We start from the raw sequence: 19,132 nt of genomic DNA, 5'->3' as shown, positions 1-19,132 counted from the left end.
TTTTTCAGTCCAGGCTGGATGTTCGCCTGAAGCTCGGCTCGAGGGATGAATTTTGGGCAGTCCCATGGCGTGTGGTCCTTGGAATGGATGAATTCGGAGCCCAGCCCTCCTGCCAGGAGCCGGGCCCTGCCACTACACCCACACCCAGCTACCGGTCAGGGGCTATGCAAAAATCCAGGCTTCACGCTCAACTCTGGGAGCCCAGAACTGGGCAGCGCTGGTGCCGAGCCCCTTCCAACCCTGGGTCAGGGTCCTAGCCAAATGGGGCAGGTGTATCCCCCGCCCGTGCTGGCCGAAGCAGTGCGACCATCCGGCCCTGCCTGGCAGTTGCAGGGACTTGTTGGGGGGCTGTTTGCAGGGCAGGGGCAGAGCCCGCAGGGCTGGTCACAGCAGCGGGGTCCCAGTTGGGCAGACATGTGAGGGTCTCTTGTCCCTTTGCCAGGGGTTGGAATGCTCTAGCCGTGGGGCTGAGGCCCCTTTGCAAATCCACCCCCTGGGAAGACAACTTCTGGAGCTGGCGAAGGGGGGTGGGTTTGTTGTGCCAGGGCAGGGCTGGGAGGCAGGACTTCTGGGTTCTGGCTCTGGGAGCAGAGGGCTGGAGTAGTTAGAGCAGTGGGGGCCGGGCGGGACCCAAGGACTCCTGGGTTCTATTCCCTGCTCTGCTACTGACTCACTGAGAGACCTGGGGTAGGATAGTCCCCTCTCTGTGCCTCAGTTTACCTCCCCGATCTCCCCCCAGCCCGTAGGGGACAGTACTCGCTGCTGCTGGGGGTGGTGGGGGAGCCCTGGCTCCTCTGCCCTTGTGATAGCCCATGATGGTTCCATCTGAGCCTGCCCCTGTGTGTCTTGCAGGGCTCCCATGCCTGGACGCCGGAGTTAGCGTGGCCACAGCAGCCTGGATGCAGATGGAGCAGGCTGGAGGCACCAGGGCTGCCCCCCTAGTGCAGCCTGGGGGCCCAGAGCCCACCCCATTGTGGGCGCTGCAGCCTGCCGAGCTCTCTCTCGCCCCTGGCGGGCCAGCAGCAGTGACAGCCTTTTCCAGGACCATACGCCTGTACAGCAGCCCCGTGCCTGGGGGCAGCGCCCCCTCCAGGCCCCTGGTGGTGCTGATGCCCTGGTTTGGCGCCCGGCCCCGCTCCATTGCAAGGTACCTGGAGCTCTATCTGCCGCGCGGCCTGGACGTGCTGGTGGTGGAGAGTGACCTGAGCCACTTCCTATGGCCCCGGCACGGGCTGGCCTACGCGGCCTGTGTGCTGGGCCTGCTCCGGGACAGCCAGCCCTTCTGCTCCCACCCACTGCTTGTCCATGCCTTCTCCATCGGCGGCTACACCTTCGCCCAGATGATGGTGCACATGAGCCGGGAGCCGCAGCGGCACCGGCAGCTGGCAGAGAGGATCCGGGGCCTGGTCTACGACAGCCTGGTGATGGGCAGCGTGGGGGACATGGCGCTGGGTGAGTGGGGTCTGGGCAGGTCCTGCGGGGCAAACCCCCTCTCCAGGCACTAGCCCGGGGGGAGAGGACGGATCTTTCACGGTCTCCTCCAGCCCTAGCTGTTCTGGAGCCCTGTCCAGCCCGGAGATCACCAGGCTCTGCAGCAGGATGCGGGGCGAGGTGGGGGGTAAGAACGGCCACCCTGGGTCAGACCATGGTCCATCTCTGACGGGCTGGTGCCATGAGCAGAGCAGGGCAATGATCAGTGATCCAGCCCGTCACCCAGTCCCAGCTGCTGGCAGTCGGAGGTTTAGGGACACCCCGAACACGGGGTTGTGTCTCTGCCCATCTTAGCCAATAGCCATTGCTGGACCTGTCCTCCAGGAACGGATCTAGTTCCTTTTGGACCCCGGTTAGGTTTTTGGCCTTCCCAGCATGCCCCGGCCCTGTGATGGTTGAGGGAACAGGCGGGAGCCGCAGCAGGGTGGAGGGCGGGGCTGTGTCTGGCCCGGCGACTCCCCGGCCCACTAACCCCCTTCTTGCCCTGTGCAGGCGTGGCTCAGATGAGCAGCTCGGCGGCCTTCCGGCCCCTCGTCAGGGGAGGCACCAGGCTCTACTTCAGCCTCTTGCGCTGCTGCACTGTGCGGTACTACAAAGCGGCCCAGGGCGTGGTCTCCCGGCCGCCGCTTCGCTGCCCCGTCCTGCTCTTCTACTGCTGCAACGACCCCCTGAGCGACCCCACCCTGGTGCAGGAGCTGCTGGAGAGCTGGAGGGGGGCGGGGATCCAGGTGCAGGCCCAGGGCTGGCAGGACTCGCGCCATGCAGCCCACCTGCGCCAGCACCCCCAGGAGTACCAGCAGGTGCTGCAGGGATTCCTGGAGCAGCTGGACATGGCCCTGCTCCGAGCCAGGCTCTAGCAGCCGGGGCTGGGTTGGCCCAGGAGCCCCCCCTCACACGGCCAGGGTGACATGCAGCTGCTGCTGCAGCCTGAGCCCTGCTCTCCCCTGGCAGGCAGGGTGCTCCTGCCCTCACAACATCCAGCCTCCAGCTGTGCCATTCGCCTTCCTCCGCTAGCTCGGACACAGGATCCTGCCCTGCCATGATTCCACAGTGCAGCTGCCACTGGTCCTCCAGCCACGTGCCCTAGCCCTGCTCAGGCAGGCCCTGGGCCCAGTCCTCACCCCCTTCTCCACCGGGCTGGTGGTTTGCCATAGCGAGGCGGGCTGGAGTCCAGCTCAGCGTGCTCCACCACACCAGCCCGTGCCAGGCCCCGATGCTGCATTACTTTATTATTATTCTTCAATACACAATTACAAACACTGGACCCCAAATGTGCAAAGTTAAAGCCTTCCAACGAGTAGGGGAGTCGGTGCTGCAGGGGGAGAGGCCGGGACTCGCCAGTAGCTGCAGTGACAGAAAAAGGAGATTTAAACTCGTTTGGCAGAAACAGTGAAGCTGCCCAGCCCCGCAGAGCCTGAGGCGGGCTGCAGTACCGGGCTGCGCTGCAGAGGGGTGGCCAGGCCCCCATTCCAGCTTTGGGGGTCACTCCTGCCACCCTGCCTAACCCTGGAGCAGCTGCTGCCCCAGAGGGACGTCCCCCTGTGGCTGGGCAGGCTGCAGGGGCCCAGGCGTGCAGTGGGCTGACACCCCGGGGGCTCTGCAGAGAGGGACAAGAGGGAGAAATCCGGGCAGCTTCAGGCCAGGACTGGAGGGGAGGTGGCTTGGTCCAGGTTGGAGAGACCCTACTAACAAACCGCCTTGGGGGCAGGGTAAGACAGCCCCTGGGCATCAGAGGGTTAATAGCCGAGACAAGGCTCAGCCTCCTGTACAAGTTTATAAAATGCCTTCAAGCCCAGGGGCTACTGGTCCGGAGCCAGGCCGGGCTGTCAGCAGGATCCCTGTGTCTCCCGTCACTGCCCCGCTGCAGGGCCAGGGCAGTGCCGGACCCCCCGGCCTGTGCCCCCCTGCAGCACTAGCACCGATGGGAGGGGACGTGCCACGCCCCGGGGCTGGGGGAGCCGTGTCCACGGAGGGCAGCAGCGGTGGGGTCTAGCGGAGCAGGATGCGTGGAGGGGAGGTGGAGTGTGGGGGGATGCAGGCTCCAGCCAGGCCCTGGCTGCCCGTGAAGATGCAGCAGGCGGGAGCAGGGGGCACTGCTCAGTGCTAAGTGCTGAAATGCTCCTGCCCAGCCGGCAGTGGGCCCCCCCCCCGAGCTCTTTCCAGCCCCTGCTCTCTGTTCTGCCCAGTCCAGGGGGGCTGGTTCCCGGGGCCTTGCCCCAGGCGCTGGGGAGACCTGGCTGCAGTCCAGTCAGGGCCAGGTCCTGGCCAAAGGCGAGACGCTCTCGGCCGTAGTGCAAATCCATCCCTGCGCGGCGTGGTCGGAGCGCTGTCCCGGCGCCGGGAGGGGATGGCTGGGCTACACGCAGTGGGCGGCGACCGGGGCAGGGACGTTGGGAGCTGCGCGCTGGCTGCTGCTTCGGAGCCCGTCGTCAGTATAGCCGCTTCTCGTAACTGGCGGGGAGAGGGAGAGGGAGAGGGGGGGTTAGCGTGGAGCCGACAGCGCCCGCCCCCCGGGCAGGGCTCTGAATTCGCCTGCGGTCAGGAGCCCCGGGCCGGTCGTCACCCCCGAGCCGGACCTGGGAGCTGGCTGAGAGGGCGAGGGGAACAGCTGCTGGCAGGACTCTGGGGCCAGGCCAGCCCCTCCACACACCATGTCGATACCAGCTGGTGCCCTGACCCGCAGCTGGGCCGGCTGCGGCACCTCTGCCTCCCAGGGGCTAGGTGCACCCCATCTCCAGCCCTGCATGGCACCAGCCTGGGACGAACAGCCAGGACCCTGAACCAGACCTCCTCTGCGCGCCCCCTGCCCCCTCTCCCCCCGGTGGGAGTGGCTGATGCTGGCGGGCTAAGCAGAGGGATGGCAAAAGCCTGCGGAGCCCTGGCTCCCCCGCAGGAAGCGCTCACGCCCTGGCCCGGCTTGGGGCTGGCACCTGCAGGGCTCGTGGTGGTGACTGGCTGGCCGCCTCACAGGGCAATGCCCAGAGCAGCCACTAGCCAGGCTCCCGCGAAGCAGCCTCATGTCACGAAGGATCCAAAAGCGCTTTCCAGACACAGGCGCACACAATAGGGTGACCAGATGTCCCGATTTTGTAGGGACAGTTCTGATATTCGGGGCTTTTTTTTTTTTTTTTTAAATGTAGGTGCCTATTACCCCCACCTGCCATCCCGATTTTTCACACAGAGACTCCTTGTTTTTGCCGATACCGACTAACACGGCTCCCACTCTGAAAACTTTCTATCTGCTCACCCTAGCACACAAGCTCTACACAGCTGGGCTCGCTGGAGTTACAGCAGCAGATAATTTGGCCTAGGACTCACTTCATCCACCATGGATAGCAGCCACTCTGGGGTGGGCCAGGGCGGCTGGCTGACAGCTCACAGCAACCCTGCAGAACCGCTTAGGAGGAAGTGAAGGAGACTCCCATCCCCAGCTTCAGGGCAGCACCAGAACCGCGAGGGTCACGCTCTACAGGAGGGTGGGCTGCTGGGGGTGGGGAGCTGGCTAACCATCATGAGGGGGCAAGACTTTGACCACCTAATGGTGTAAAACCAACCAGTTTCCCCCAGGCCCTGCAGTAACCTTCCCCCAGGCGAGTGTTCCCCCTCGTCTCTCACGGCCCTGCTCGCCCCTCCCGCCCCACGTTCGGGGGGACACAGTCAGAGACCGGCCCCACCACACACCTGGGGGGCGGGAGTAATATTTGTTCACAGCTCAGAACCAGGCCTCATTCCAACCTCTGAGCAGCAGCTGGGAGAAGAGAGCGCTGAGACAGCCCCCCCCGCTCCCCCCTCGAGGGAGAACAGCTCTGTCCTAAGACATTACCAGCTCCCCCCGAGCCCAGGGAGGCCAGGTGCAAAAAGCCAGCAAGGCCTGTCCTGTCCCCCAGCAGAGGAGTTCAGAGCCCAGCCAGCGCGAATGAAAGGATCCCACCCCTCACAGAACCACTGCCCACGTTACGGGGCTCACCCAGGGACCCAGCTGGGAAAAGAACCCAGGAGTCCGGGCTCATCATTCCCCTCAGCCTGCTACGCCTCAGAGCATCACACTCCTCGGCTCCCGGACAACTGGCCTCCCCTTCATCGGCTCGAGTGTGGGGCGCTGGCCCCGTAGCCCTCTTGGGGTCTGCCCTGGCTGCTCGCTGCGGGGCTGGCGACGCTGGACACGCACGCTGGACCACGCTCCTGCGGTGGCGCCCGCCCGCCCAGAAGCAGGGCCGCCCAGCCCCAGCGAGCCGAGGAGAAAGCCAGTCAGCGTGCCGGGTGCATGGCCCCGCCGGGGCCAGGGACACACGGCCGTGGGAGCGTCAGCTCGCACCTGCTGCAAACTACTGTGAAAGCCAGCAGTGCCCAACCTCTACTCACAGACAGCGGGCACAGGCTGCCCCCACCACGCAGGGTGTCCCCTCCAAGTACAGCTGCAGGGCCCCCCCTCCCCCCCCGCCCACGGGTCAGGGCCCCTCGCCTGGCCTCCCTGCCAGCGCACAGGGGCGAACGGCTCAGGACCCCAACCCCTCCAGGGCAGGCCTGGCCAGGGAATCTGCCTCCGACACCAGAGGCCCTGGCTGGGCCTACCCCCACACGGCCCCAGTCCCTCACAGTAGACCCCCAGGGCAGGGCCGCCTGTCCGGCACCCCCAGCCACCACCGAGCCCTCGGGCCTGACCTTTCCCCCACTGGCACATGCCCTCCCCACAGAGCGGGCACCACACGCCCCATGGATCCAGCCCAGGAGCCCTATGGTGCACAGCCCCTAGCAGCCTCTCAGTCCATTAGCATCCCCTCCCCCAAACCCTGTCCCCACGCCCCCGGCAGAGCCGAGCTCCATCCCCACAGGCCATTGACTCCTGCCCAGACCACCAACGCCCAGGCAGCCCCCTCCAACTACTGACCCCCCCCCCCCCCCCTATCCCTAAACAGGGTCTGCACGCTCTCCTCGGCTGGGATACAGGCACCCCTGCAGGGAGCCAGGACATCGGGGGGCAGGGGGCTAGGGTTCTCCCCCATTCCTGGGGCAGGCCGGGTGGGATTTCATGGCAGGGCCAGCGCAGCTTGTGGCCCAACAGGTTGAGGCAGGAGTCCCGTCTCCCCCAGGGTCCTCGGCCCACCCAGAGGGCGTCAACCCCCCGGCTCGTCCTGCTCCTGGTGCGGCAGCGACAGAGGGGAAAGCTCTGGCCCAACCCCTGGGGCACGCAGCCGGTTCGGCACCTTCTCTGGATGGAAGCGTTTGTAGCTGGGGTCACGGCGCCCCACGGTGAGGAACAGCCCCCCTCTGCCAGGGGAATTGGACTGTGGGAGCTTGGGCACCAAACCCAGAGTGCCCCCCCCCCCCCCGACCCAGCCCCCCACCCCGTCATTGCTCTACAACTAACTACGGAAAGGAAAGGAGCTGGTTACTTACATGGCAGAAACGTAAAGCTACGGGCGGAGGCATGGGCAGGAAAGAGAGAGAAGGTTACAATGTGTTCCAGTGAGATGGGACCCCCTGCCCACCCCCCGGCCAGCAGGGAGCCATCCCTTCCCCACACCGCTGGGCACAGCAGCTGCCGAGATCCCAACACCGCCGAGAGCACGGCCTGGCCGGCCGCCCTCCCACCAGCAGCGCGGCACTGTCAAGCCGAACGGGACCCCTCAGCACCAGCGCGGCACTACTCAGCCGAATGGGACCCCTCAGCGGCACCAGCGTGGCACTGCCAAGCCCAACAGGGCCCCTCGGCACCAGCAGCGCGGCACTACCAAGCCCAACGGGGCCCCTCAGCACCAGCGCGGCACTACTCAGCCAAACGGGGCCCATTGGCACTAGCGTGGCACTACTCAGCCGAACGGGGCCCCTCGGCACCAGCAGTGCGGCACTACCAAGCCGAACGGGCCCTTGGCACTGCTGCAAAGCACCCGCCACCACGACCAGCAAGCTCTGCTAGCCCAGCCAGAGACACCCCAGCCTGGCTGCCGAACGGGTCCCTACCTCCCAGTCACTGTGGGTTCGTAAGCCTTTGTCCGTGTGGACCCCACTCATGGGGGGCGCACGCCTCATGCACAAGGTCCACTAGGGCCATGCAAGTGCCCTGCATACCCTCCCCTGCCACCACCGGGGGCATACAGCCAGAGCGGCCTACACCTCCCCCAGCCCCCTCCTAATCCACGATCCCCGCAGAGAGGGACTGGAAAGAAGGGGATGGTGGGTGGGACCCGCACGGACAGGACAGTCACTGTTCTCAAGTCCGTCCACCTGGATCCCATTACGGTGACCAGCTGACAGGTCCAGGGGAGTCCTAGCACCTGATCCCCACAGCCGGCGCCTAGGGCCACTTGGCTACCTCTGGGAGGAGGCGCCGGAGCTTTTCACAGCCTCCCCCAGTGCCGCAAAGAAATGGGGCGATTTCCTGAATGGCTTTGTCTGAGTGATAAACAAGGGCTCTGCAAACCCGCATGGAGCTTGGTTTGGGGAGGTGTAAGGACACGGACTCACCACTGCTGGTGCCTCCTGCTGGTTACTCCGGGAATTAGCTCAGTCCAGCTCCGGAGCGCCTCTGCAGGGGGTGTCTTGCCCGTTGTCCGCTCTCCTCCGCTGTTTCGGACCTGCGTTGCTCCCCCACTCGGCGGTGTCCTCTGCAGGAGGCTGCATTACTCTGGCAGTGCCCATTACTTCTGTCTCACCCCCCTGCCGGCAGTCCTGGGGCTTGCACCAGCCGCAGGGGCCAACCACAACCCAAAGTCTAGCCCCCCACTGCAAGTTGCAGTCTGTATCGGCCATGCACCTCCATGGCCAGGTGCGGTGCAAGGGGGGGACCCAGGCCCACCTGCTACTCTGGGTACCGACCCAGAGACCCTCTAGCGGCAGCCTCTCTGCCCTCCTTCTCTCCCCTTGTCTGCCTATCGTCCTGGGCCACTTCCCCTGGGCCCTCTTGGCCCTTTCTGGCAGGGTAACAGGCCAGAGCTCCCCCCCTGCTCCCCTGAGCCTGCCCAGCCCTGCTCTCTCTCAGGTGCCATCCCTGGGAGCCAGTCCTCCTTCCTTGCTTGTCAGGGAGAGACTCCCCTCCGCTCTGCTTGGCAGCTCCTTAGCTGCCTCCTAACAAGCCTCATCCTAATTAGCTGCTTCTGCCCCACCCCCTGCTGGAGTGAGCCACCTGCACAACTACAGGCCCTCTGCAGAAAATGGGTTAAAGTAGGCCAGAGAGGCTGCGCAGATAGGCAGCCAATCAGAAAGGGCCTGTGGGCAGCCAATCAGGGCCAGGCTGAGCCCTATATAAAGGCTGCAGCACAGAGGAGAGAACAGTCTCCCCCAGACCAGCAAGGCTCTGGGCTGACCCTGCCAGACTGCAGGCCTTCAAACAAGGGCTGAGTGGGGGCTAGGGCCATGGGGAAGTGGCCCAGGGAAGGCAGGCAGTGACGGGGATTGGAGGAAGGCAGCAAGCGGCTGCCGCTCAAGGATCCCTTGGCTGGGGCCCAGAGTAATGGGCGGGCCTGGGTCCCCCCTTGCACTGCACCTTGCCACGAGGGAGCATGGCCTGTGGACTGCACTTTGTCCCTGAAGTAAGGGACTAGACTTTGGGGTGGCAGGTGGCCATGAAGGCAGGTGCGGACTAGGAGTGCTGATATACCTCCGCAAGGGGGAGATGGAATCTCCATCTCTGGAGATATTTAAGAGTAGGTTAGATAAATGTCTATCAGGGATGGTCTAGACAGTATTTGGTCCTGCCATGCGGGCAGGGGACTGGACTCGATGACCTCTTGAGGTCCCGTCCAGTCCTAGAATCTATGAATCTATGAATCTATGAATGGAGCAGTGGGCACTGCCGGAGGGCAGCGTCCTGAAGAGGACACCGCAGTCCAGAGAACGACACGTGTCCCGGTGGTGGAGGCAACACAGCAGAGCAGACAAAGGGCGAGACACCAGCCAGCAAGAGGCGCTCCGAGGCTGGAATGAGCTAATTCCCGGAGCAACCAGCAGGAGGTGCCGTGGTGGTGAGTCCTGAGCCCGTTACAAGGTCAATCACTCAGTTCCAATGAAAAGTCAGCTGCCTCCTGGGTGAGGTCTCGGCACCACCTTACCCCTGAGAAGGCAGCGTGGGCTGGGACCCAGGTAACTGCTGCCGCAGGCAATAGCCACCGGGAAGGTGTTTTCCCGACTCGGATGGTGGAGAGAGCCCTTGGCTGAGGGCTCAGAGGAGAGGTTCCACAGGGCTCACAAACCAGGGACCAGGCCTGGGCCAGTCCTTTCAGAGAGTCTGAACCAGTGGGCTCGGGGAACGCTGCACGGGCTCGCACTGGATGGTGGGAGGTTGTCAGCAGCAAAGCGGACCCCACGGTGAGGCCGGATAGCTGGAGTTGAAGGATGGAGGGTGAAATCTTGGGAAGGCACAGTGGGTCCTGATGGGTGAAACCAGGCTGTCAAGCCCAGATGCAAAAATCTTTGCCACTTCGATCTCGTCAGGGGCCTCCCGTCCTGTGTGTGGATTTCTTGTAGGGTTCTCTAGAGCCATCCGTGGCTGCAGGGCTCCGCCAGCTTCCACGCCATCGGCTGTACAATCGCTGGGTCTGGATGAGGGATTGGCGACAGTCAGCATCTGTACGGAGGGGCGCAGCTGTATGGGCTGGTAGCTGATGCTGGCTGGCCCAGTAAGGGGCTATGCATGCGACTGCATCCTGCCTCGTCTTCCTTACGACCCTGGGCATTGGGGGTGGGGCGGCATAGAGGGCATGGGGCAGGCTTCCTGGAGGGACCGTGGGCTGGTGGTCTGGGACAGAAGAGAAGGCGTCTATTGTTCCTGTTGGGGGCGAGCAGGTCCGAGAACAGAGGAGTCCTTCAGTGACACACGTGTTTGGCTCAGCACTGTCTGCCCAGATTGCGATGTACTCCCGGGGGGAGGAGAGCCATGGCATTTATTCCATGCACCGGTCCCTCCTCCCCTGCTGGATCAGCAGCTGACAGCGGGTACCCCCGCCTGCCGCGGAGGGGCCATCCGTCCGCATCTGCACCGTGGTTCCTTTCGGAACTGTAGGAACGTTCTGCAGCCAATGCAACTGCCCCGTATTCCAGCCCGTTGACATGGGGTCAGGACTCTTTCTGGGCATCTGCAGTCACTCCCCTTGGGAGGGGTGCCTGATTCCCTCTGCAGACTGCCTGGGGTTCGGCCAGCCGTCAGGCCCAGGAGCTGAGCGTCCATAGGACGTTCAGCCATCCCGGAGAGAGAGGAGGTGACCTCTGGCAAGCGGCGTCACATCTCTGCTTGGTGCCACGTGACCCAACACTCTGAGACAGAGTTTTGCTGTCTGATCACGGACGTGTTCGTCTGGGCCCGAGCCCCCGTGCGTTCTGTGGGCCGGGCAGGACCGAGGGGCGACCTGCCACTCCATACTCATTCCTAACTCAATTTCTTTGGTCTCTGTTCGGGGAAAGAGGAGCTGCACCGTGGGTTGCCCTCACAGCGGGGTGCAGGCGGTACTGGGCTCCAGTGCCAACGCCCAGCTGGTGCCAAGGGGAGCTGGCTGAAGGGGCTGCAGACCCTTTCTGGGTACCAGCAGTAGGGGTCTCCAGCATGGAGCCCCGACTTACAGGGCGTGGGAGGAGTGGGAGCTCAGGGAGGAGAGCCCCTTTTGGGGGCCAGAGAATCTCTTTCCCCTCACGGCTCACTCCAGCAGGGAGCGCGTTAGATGAGCGTCTCCGGACGGGCGGGTTCTGGCGGAGAAGGACCAGCAGCCTAGGACACGGCTCCCACCCAAAGGAAGTGACCCCGGCGGGGCCCAACAAGGAGTGAGTTCATCACGCGACGGGCACGGTGGGACGCCGGGGAGACTGGCTTGGCCGCTCGGTCGGAAGGTGCCTCCGGCACCAGGAACAGTCAGGGAAGGAAATAAAACGAAGACACACGTAAAGGAGCTGGCAGCAGAGTGTTTCTCAACTAAACCCCCACTGGCAATTACAGCAGAGCCTCGACTGCCAGCTAACCGGGGAGGGCAGAAATCTGCAAGTGCCAGCAGGCCCGGGGCGGAAGTGACTGGAGGAACCATCCGAGGCTGTAAGTGCCTGACTGCTCGCTTTGAGAGAACAGCGTCTCTCCTTTGCCACCAACTCCCTCCGGCGGGTCACGCCTGTGCATCTGGCCAGCGCACACGACGGCAGGGCGCCACGGGGAGTGGGCAGGCGCCGCTGCGCTCCATCTCGCTGCCGTGGAGGGTCCGAGGGGGATGAGGGCCGGCCAGGGCTGCTCTGCCCTCGGGTGGGAGGGGGGATGAGGACAGCCAAAGATCCTGATTTGCGCAGGAGGCGCTAGAAATGGGACCCGCACAGCGTTCCCCCAGCCGCAGGATCGTCCCATGCGAGCGCCAGCAGCCCCCCAGGCAGGGAGCCCGGCCCGGCGAGCCTGCCGGGGAGGGGACAGCGGAGGCGGGTTAACGCCGGGGAGGGCTGAGCCGGTGCCATCCGCTCTAATCCCCCCAGGCAGGGCAGGGGCTGAATTCGAGTCTCAGCCAATGAGCGAGGAATGGGAAGATAGACAGGCCAGCCAGCCAACCAGCATGGCTACCTCCACTACAGCACAAGCCCCGCCTCACCCAAGCACAAGATGATCCCCTGCAGCACTAGGGAGTATCGGCAAACGTGCCGATGCCATGCTCCGGGCAGGGGCATCCTGGTACCTCCCTGCTGGGAGGGGCCCGGGGAGACGGGCCCAGCTGCCCTGAGGTGTAACCCCCACCCCCACCCCGCAGGCTGAAAGCTGCTGACAGCCAGGCCATGGGCATGTCCCTGGTTACGTGGGGACGCTCCCACGGCACCAGCGTGCCCGGCTCGTCCGGTGCGACAGACCATGCCCTGAAGGACCCGAGTGGATTCTCTACCCTGCTCCGTCAGAGCGCTAGCCTCTCCGCACGCTGGGCTCGAGGGCTAGTCTGGGCCAGCCCGTCTCCCCGGCCCCAACACACACGGGTCGCAGCCAGGCTCTCAGGCCCGTCGTTACGAGCCTGCGTTACCGAAGGGAGAACGCAGGAGAGGAAAATGGAGCTCTCCGCTTAGAGAGAGCCTGGAAAGCCAAAGGGAAAACCCCATAATCAGCCGGCCACGCGCCGGCCAGGCTGAGCGCGCGTCTGAGAAGCCGCTGCGTTCGCTGACAGGCCTGTCTCCTGAACAGACATTTTTCAGCCTTCACTGCAGCCTTTTGCCTAGGACTCGGCCTCTGTCTGACGATACCTCCAACAAAACGATCAGTGTCTGTTCTGGCAATGGGACACTGCTCCCCACAGCCCCCGCCTGGATGCTAGACTGGACTCACACCCAGACCCCCAGCCTTGGGTCCCTCTGCTGCTCCCCCACGTCCCAGCTGTGCCCGTGCAGACTTTACCAACTAAACGCTCCCCCTGCCTGCAACGAACCAAAGGCCGCAGCCTTCCCACAGGCCAACAGATGAAAGACGCTGGCGTCTCCAGGCCTCACCCCGCATCTCCCGGATACGCTGCCTGATTCGCCCCCCATGCCCCAGGAGCGCTCAGCGTGGGGCTGAGATCACACGGCTGGCCCCGCAGGCCCATCCCTTTGGCTGAACAAAGTCAGGGTAAAACATCGGGTCTCTATTGGGGCTCGCTCCGTGCTGCCTGACCTGGGAGCCGCCCGTTGGCAGCATGTTAACTGGGACGGGCTGGCACGCGACCACACGCAGCCTCTGGGCCAGAAACGGCCTCCAGAATTCTCCGAGCCTGAGCACCCAGGCACTGCCCTCAGGGGCCGGGCGCAAGGCAGAGCTCTGCATGCCGGGAACCGCAGGCTGCACCCTCTGTATGCAGGGTGGATGGCCACAGGCTCTGGCAAGTGGCTCTCACCCACTAAAGCCATCTGGTCTATTTAGACTGTAAACTCTTTGGGACAGACTCTCTGCTACCCCGTGTTCGTACAGCGCCTAGCGCAAGGGGCCCTGATCTCAGCTGGTGCTTAGGCACTACTGGAATAAACACAAGTAACAACAGCAGGCAGGTGATGCCGTGACGGCGCCAAGCGTCCTAGCTACAATACACAGTCCCTTGGGCAGGGGGCTGCTAACCCAACCCCTCGGGGTCCCACCGATGCTCAGAGAGAGACCATAGCCCGGGGCAGACGCAGGAGCAGGGAGCCAAAGCATCGCCCTGCTGTGAAGGGGAGAACCAGGGAGGCAGCAGCCAGGTGAGCATTTGGGATTCGCTCCCTTGCGGACAGTGCAGGGGGCTGTCAGACGCACACCGCCCAGCGACAGTCCCCAGCACTGCATGGGAACGGCTGTTCGCCCAGCCCCAGGAGGGGCCAGACCTGGCGTCTGAGGGGTCAGTGACGTGTGGAGAAGCAGAAGCTCTCTCTCGCTCTGGTAACACCTCCTCCTGGCCACCAGGACACTGCTACCAGCTCCGCCCTCACCCCTCTGGCCTGTCAGAACAGACCCCAGCGCGGAGCCAGCCGCTGCCAGCACAGTGGGGACAGGATCCTGGAGACTGGCGGCGCCAGGGTCACGCCCAGCTAGCGAGGGCTGGGCAGGTCAGCACGGGCATGGGGTGGCAGGGACTGCCCTGCAGTGACTGGCTGCCATCCCTGAGCTGTGTCACCCGGAGGGGCTCGGTGCTGGAATACCGGACGTGCAGCGCTCTGCATCGGCCGCTGGCTGTCCCTCACGCCGGGCCAGGCAGCACCGCCCCCAGCGCGGAGAAGGGATCTGTGGTCAGGCTGGGAGTCCTCGGCTCCCCGGGCCTCATGGAGCGAGGCTGCAGGCCCCTTCTCCACCCAGACTAGCTGCATTCCCAGCGCACCACGTGGAGCGAAGCGGGGGGGGGCGGCTCTCCGAGGAGGGTCCCTGCCTGCTCCAGTGACAATAGTGCTGCCCACCCAGAGGGGGGAGCGGGCACAGGGAGCTCCACAGATCCACCCTGGCCCTCCCCACCCCCGGAGAAATCCTCTGCTGCCCCCCAAAGGGGAGGAGAACATTTGGGATTTCCAGCAGGGAACCCGGCTCCAGGCAGTTGTTCAACCACCGGACCCATCCTTTCCACTCTGCCTGTATCCTCCGGGGGTCTCTTGTCTCCGAGGGAGATGCTGAGCTCCTTGGGGCGAGGAGCACCCTCCTGTTCTGTGTTTGTACAGCACCCAGCGCCCAGGGAGCCGGCCCATGAGCAGGGCGCCTCGGCGCTACCACAGTGCACCCAATGCCTGACTGTCACAGCAGTGAGAGCAGGGGCAGGAGAGGGTGGGAAGAGAAGGATCCCAGTTGACACATGGCGAAGGGGGCAGAGGGGGGCAGGAACCTGTGGGATGGTCACTGCTGCTGGCTGCCTGTGGGGCTGCAGGGTCAGAGGAGGGCCCCTGCCTGCACCAAGCTCCCCAGGCAGTCAGGAAATGCGGGGACGCCCCCAGGAGCTCAGAGCCCAGCAACCCCCTGCTGGGTAACGAGACGCTGCCAAGCAGCGGGCAGAGCTGGCGGGGCTGGGAAGTAGCAGGGCACTTACGAGTGGAGGCCGTGGACGCCGCCTTCGATCTGGGCCGACATGGTCCTCTTCTCGAACTTCAGCTCGCCCGAGTACATCATGGAGCTGGCAAGCAGAGACAGCGCGGCTAGGGGTGAGGCAGAGACCCCCCCGACCGGCCCTGGGGCACGCGGGGGAAAGGACAGAGCGCGCACGAGAGCCAGCACACCAGAGCGCGGCAGCGGTTGCCAGAGCAACCCACCAGGCCCCATGCCAGCGCCCCGCCATGGCAACCGGCCCACCCAGGCTGCGCCATCCCCACCACAGCAACCCCACACACGACAATGCTGCCCAGCTGCGTCAGCCCCACCACGGTGCCCCGGCCCGGCCCCAGGCAGTAACTGGGACACCTCACAAGGATCTAACCCCACCCAGAGCCCCGGGACTCAGTGACGTAACTGCCCACCTAACGGGGCCCCGGAGCAGCGCCCACGTGGCCCAGGGCCCGATCAGCCGCCCCATGGCCTCTCCCGTCCTGTGGCGCCCCCGGGCGCTGCGGCCGCTGTCCATGTGAGACACCCTCAGCGCGGTCTGGGGGGATGAGCTCGGGTGGGAAGCTCAGCTGCTTCCCCATAGCCTGGCCCGGCTGCAGCCCCCGGCTCGGCTCCTCACCCCTCAGATGCCATCTGTCCCCACCCTCCCGGGATCTTGCTGGGGCAGGGCTGGGCTGATTTCACCAGGCAGGCCCCTCCCAGGACAGCCTGCCCAGGGCCGAGCGAGACCCGCAGCCGCGCCCCGGCCCCCGCGCCCCTCACCGGAGGATGGAGAGGCTCCTGGCCCCGATGTCCTGGCAGCCGTGCTGAATGCCCGCGATCAGGTATGGGACGAACTTCTGGATGGAGCCCTTGTCCTGGATGGAGCCGGAGACGCCCTGCGCCACCTTCACCTTATCCCCTTCGCTGTGGGGGGAGAACACGGCGGCTGTGACGGGGGGGCCCTGCTCCTGCCTCCAGCCTGCCCACCCCCACCCCCTCCAGCTGCCCCGCTCCCCCACGCCAAGCTGCGCCCAGCGTCTGCCTGGCAGGCTGTTTTCCCGGCTCCCGCCCCCCAGCCCAGGCTGGACACAGGGGTCCCTGCCCCACACCTGAAGTATCGCTTCTGGCTGCTGCTGCTCTTCTCCATGGCGTCGAGCGAGCCCATCCCCCGATACTTCTTCAGCCTCACGCCGTCCGAGAAGAAATACTCGCCCGGAGCCTCCGTGGTGGCCGCCAGCAGAGAGCCCATCATCACTGCCCGGGCGCCGGGGAGAGAGGCAGAGAACGGGGGACGTTAGAGCCACGGCAGAGACCATGACTGCAGCCCCCCGTCCCGCCTGGCTCAGGCAGCAGCGCGTCTGCCGGGCTCTGAGCCCCCACTGCAATCGCCGCGTCAGGGCTGAACGTGGGCGTCTGGGGGCGCAGGGGATGCCACGTATTGGGCGTCTGCTGAACGCGCTGGGGCCAGCACCCCCAGCATGGAGGGAATTCACCTGTGGAATCCAACACCACCCACACCACCACCACCATCTCATGCACCCAGCCATGGCACCCCGGAGCCACCACTGACCGGGAGGGGAGACCACCCCCTGCTGAGCCCCCGCCCCGCTCCCTGCAGTACAGTGCCCCCTAGTGCCACCCCAGGCACCGAGGCCAGCACTGACTGCCAGGGGAGAGCGCCCCGGCGGATCCCTGTGTGACGTTACTGACAAACTGTGACTGTATAGATCCTTGTTGCAACCACTGTTATATATCTGCAGCAACTGTTGTACAAAGGTTGTCGTGTGAGGTGTCTATGGAAAGGTTATAATTTGCTGGTTATGATGATGCTGTCTGTATGGGTGTTTCCTTTTGTAACTGAAGTTATGAATATGGGCCATGTACTTGTCTCCCCATGAGTTTTGATTCTCAGTAGCCTCAGTGAAGCATTTGGGCAGCTTCTTGAGAAGGGACGATTCTCAGTAACTGCCCAATCAAGAAACACTGAACTGACAATGGACTTTGGGAGACGCCAATCCACATCTGAGCTTTCCTGGGAACGTTCAAACTAACATGGAAAGGATGGCATCAGCCTGCAAACTGAGTCAGGCATGGACATGTGACTTGCCCAGGTGACTGCAGACTCCATCTTGCTGCTGTGATTTTCCACAGTAAGAACAAAGGGGTCCTTCCACATGGCAGAGAATATAAAAGGCCCTGGAAAACCCTCCATCTTGTCTTCAATCCTGCTTCTTACCTCTGGAGGAACCTTGCTACAAACTGAAGCTCTGAACAAAGGACTGAGTGACCCATCCCAGCTGGGGATGTTCCAGATACTTGATGTGAACCTGCAGTTTATTCCATCACTGCTACAAGCCTGAACCAAGAACTTTGCCATTACTGTATGTAACTGATTCCATTTAACCAATTCTAGCTCTCATCTCTATCTTCTTCCTTTTATGAATAAACCTTTAGATTTTAGATCCTAAAGGATTGGCAACAGCGTGATTTGTGGGTAAGATCTGATTCATATATTGACCTGGGTCTGGGACTTGGTCCTTTGGGATCAGGAGAACCTTTTTTCTTTTACTGGGGTATTGGTTTTCATAACCATTTGTCCCCATAACGAGTGGCACTGGTGGTGATACTGGGAAACTGGAGTGTCTAAGGGAATTGCTCGTGTGACTCGTGGTTAGTCAGTGGGGTGAGACCAAAGTCCTCTCTATCCAGCTGGTTTGGTGCCTTAGCAGTGAAAACCCCCCAGCTCTGGGCTGCGACTGCCCTGCTCCCAGCAATTGGTCCTGAACTGGTCCTCTCAGAAGTGTCCCAGCAAAGGCAGCATCGTTACACCCTGCAGCGCGGGGTGGATGCACTGGGGAAAGGCAGCCTGGCCCCACGGCGACAGTCTCACTCACCCGTAGAGGCTCCTAGAGACAGCGCCTTCACCACATGCCCCACGGTCTGGATGCCGCCATCAGCGATCACGGGCACGCCGAACCTGCGGGCGTACTCCGCCACCTTGTACACCGCCGTGCCCTGGGGCCTGCCGCACGCCATCACTGCAGCCAGAGACAGGTGTGTCAGCGCCGGGGCGGGCGTGTGGGGGCAACAGGTGGGCCACTGACACGCTGGGCACCGCGTGGGGCTGGGTTCCTCTGCCAGCTGCAGGCGTCAGCCATGCCAACAAAGGCCCAGAGCCGAGCGCACAGGAGCAATCCGTTCCCTGCAGCGCCTGCCTGGCCTGAGCAGGGGCCCGGAGGCCTCCAGCCTCCGGCGGGGGGGAAGGGGATGGTGGGGAGGAGCAGCCCCGACATAACCTCAGCTACGCCTCTGCCTGGCGGGACACTGGCCCGGGCCCTTCCTGCCCCGCCGGGGGCTGCTCACCCCCATGGGGGCCAGCCCCTGGGGCTGCGAGGGCCCCCCGCGATGCCCGGAGCACGCCCCTACCTTCCTGCGTGATGCAGATGGAGCCGCAGCCCATGCCCACGCGCAGGCCGTCCACCCCCGCGTCGATCAGGTTCTTGGCCTGCGCCGCTGTCACCACTGTGGATCCAATAGGAGAGAAAAGCAAAGGCAGCCATGAAATACCTGGTCACCGGGCCCGGGGCAGAGTCGAGCGCCTCGCCTGGCCTGCTCTCAGACCGGGACTCCCAGCCACATCTCCCCACCCTGCAGCAGGATCCACCGGGGCCTTAGGCTGGGAGACGTGCCCCAGCCGGGGAGGATGGAGTGGGCAGAGCAGGTGCAGGATGGCGTTGGTGGGCAGTGCCCCTGGCCCACTCCCTGCTGGCTCTGGCAGGGCTGCTCCCACGGGTCTGGGCTGGCAGGATCTGGTACAACTCCGGGTCACTGGGTCCCGGAGGGGCCAGGACACAGCTCCGATCCCGGCACGGCGAGCACTCGCTCCAGCTCCGCCTAGCTCAGCAATCGCAGCCAGCAGCATGGTACCCAGCTGCCCAGAACGGGGCAAGGGCGCCCTCAGCATCGGGGGGGAGCCCCTGGCGCATGGGAGGGCGGAAGGGCTCTGCTTTCATCAGCCCCGATCACCTGTGGGGCTTGTACAGGTGCAGCCCCCTGGGGATGGGCCCCACACAGCCTGTTGATCCCAGACTCGCCTTGTCCCGAGAGAGGGTGGTCAGATGTATTCCCCCTGCCCGATGTGCAGGCCCAGCTGCTGGAGCCGTGCCGGGGAGCGAGCAGAGCCCCGGGCCCAGA

The 19,132-nt window shown here is 64.2% G+C and overlaps 2 protein-coding genes across 2 annotated transcripts in view; one reads left to right on the top strand and one right to left on the bottom strand.

Moving 5' to 3' along the window:
- The first annotated feature begins 373 nt into the window (after nucleotides 1-373).
- LOC112119483 (transmembrane protein 53-A-like) lies at nucleotides 374-2,606 on the top strand. The gene is made up of 2 exons (XM_024218160.3): nucleotides 374-1,452; nucleotides 1,984-2,606. The coding sequence occupies exons 1-2, from the start codon at nucleotides 813-815 to the stop codon at nucleotides 2,346-2,348; spliced, it is 1,005 nt and encodes a 334-aa protein (XP_024073928.2). The 5' UTR covers nucleotides 374-812; the 3' UTR covers nucleotides 2,349-2,606.
- A 94-nt stretch (nucleotides 2,607-2,700) lies between these two features.
- IMPDH1 (inosine monophosphate dehydrogenase 1) overlaps nucleotides 2,701-19,132 on the bottom strand; it is an 18,455-nt gene continuing 2,023 nt past the window's right edge. Inside the window, exons 4-9 of the mRNA XM_026656397.2 lie at nucleotides 18,365-18,460; nucleotides 17,833-17,976; nucleotides 16,048-16,192; nucleotides 15,719-15,862; nucleotides 14,946-15,029; nucleotides 2,701-3,942 (exon numbers count right to left, since the gene is read on the bottom strand). Of these exons, the coding sequence (XP_026512182.1) occupies nucleotides 3,921-3,942; nucleotides 14,946-15,029; nucleotides 15,719-15,862; nucleotides 16,048-16,192; nucleotides 17,833-17,976; nucleotides 18,365-18,460 (635 nt within the window). The 3' untranslated portion in view covers nucleotides 2,701-3,920. The remainder of the gene's footprint in view (nucleotides 3,943-14,945; nucleotides 15,030-15,718; nucleotides 15,863-16,047; nucleotides 16,193-17,832; nucleotides 17,977-18,364; nucleotides 18,461-19,132) is intronic.

The sequence above is a fragment of the Terrapene carolina genome, unplaced genomic scaffold (assembly GCF_002925995.2).
Source record: "Terrapene carolina triunguis isolate 2854851 unplaced genomic scaffold, T_m_triunguis-2.0 Scaffold230, whole genome shotgun sequence".
Taxonomy (NCBI): Eukaryota; Metazoa; Chordata; order Testudines; family Emydidae; genus Terrapene; species Terrapene triunguis.
The sequence above is the reverse complement of the archived record's forward strand: the minus strand, read 5'-3'. Positions and strand labels throughout refer to the sequence as shown.

What these genes read in the sequence shown, in the direction of transcription:
- LOC112119483 (XM_024218160.3), top strand. Translation starts at nt 813, where the DNA reads ATGATGGTTCCATCTGAGCCTGCCCCTGTGTGTCTTGCAGGGCTCCCA. An exon ending in CGTGGGGGACATGGCGCTGG is followed by an intron (nt 1,453 to 1,983) that starts GTGAGTGGGGTC and finishes TGCCCTGTGCAG; the next exon opens with GCGTGGCTCAGATGAGCAGC.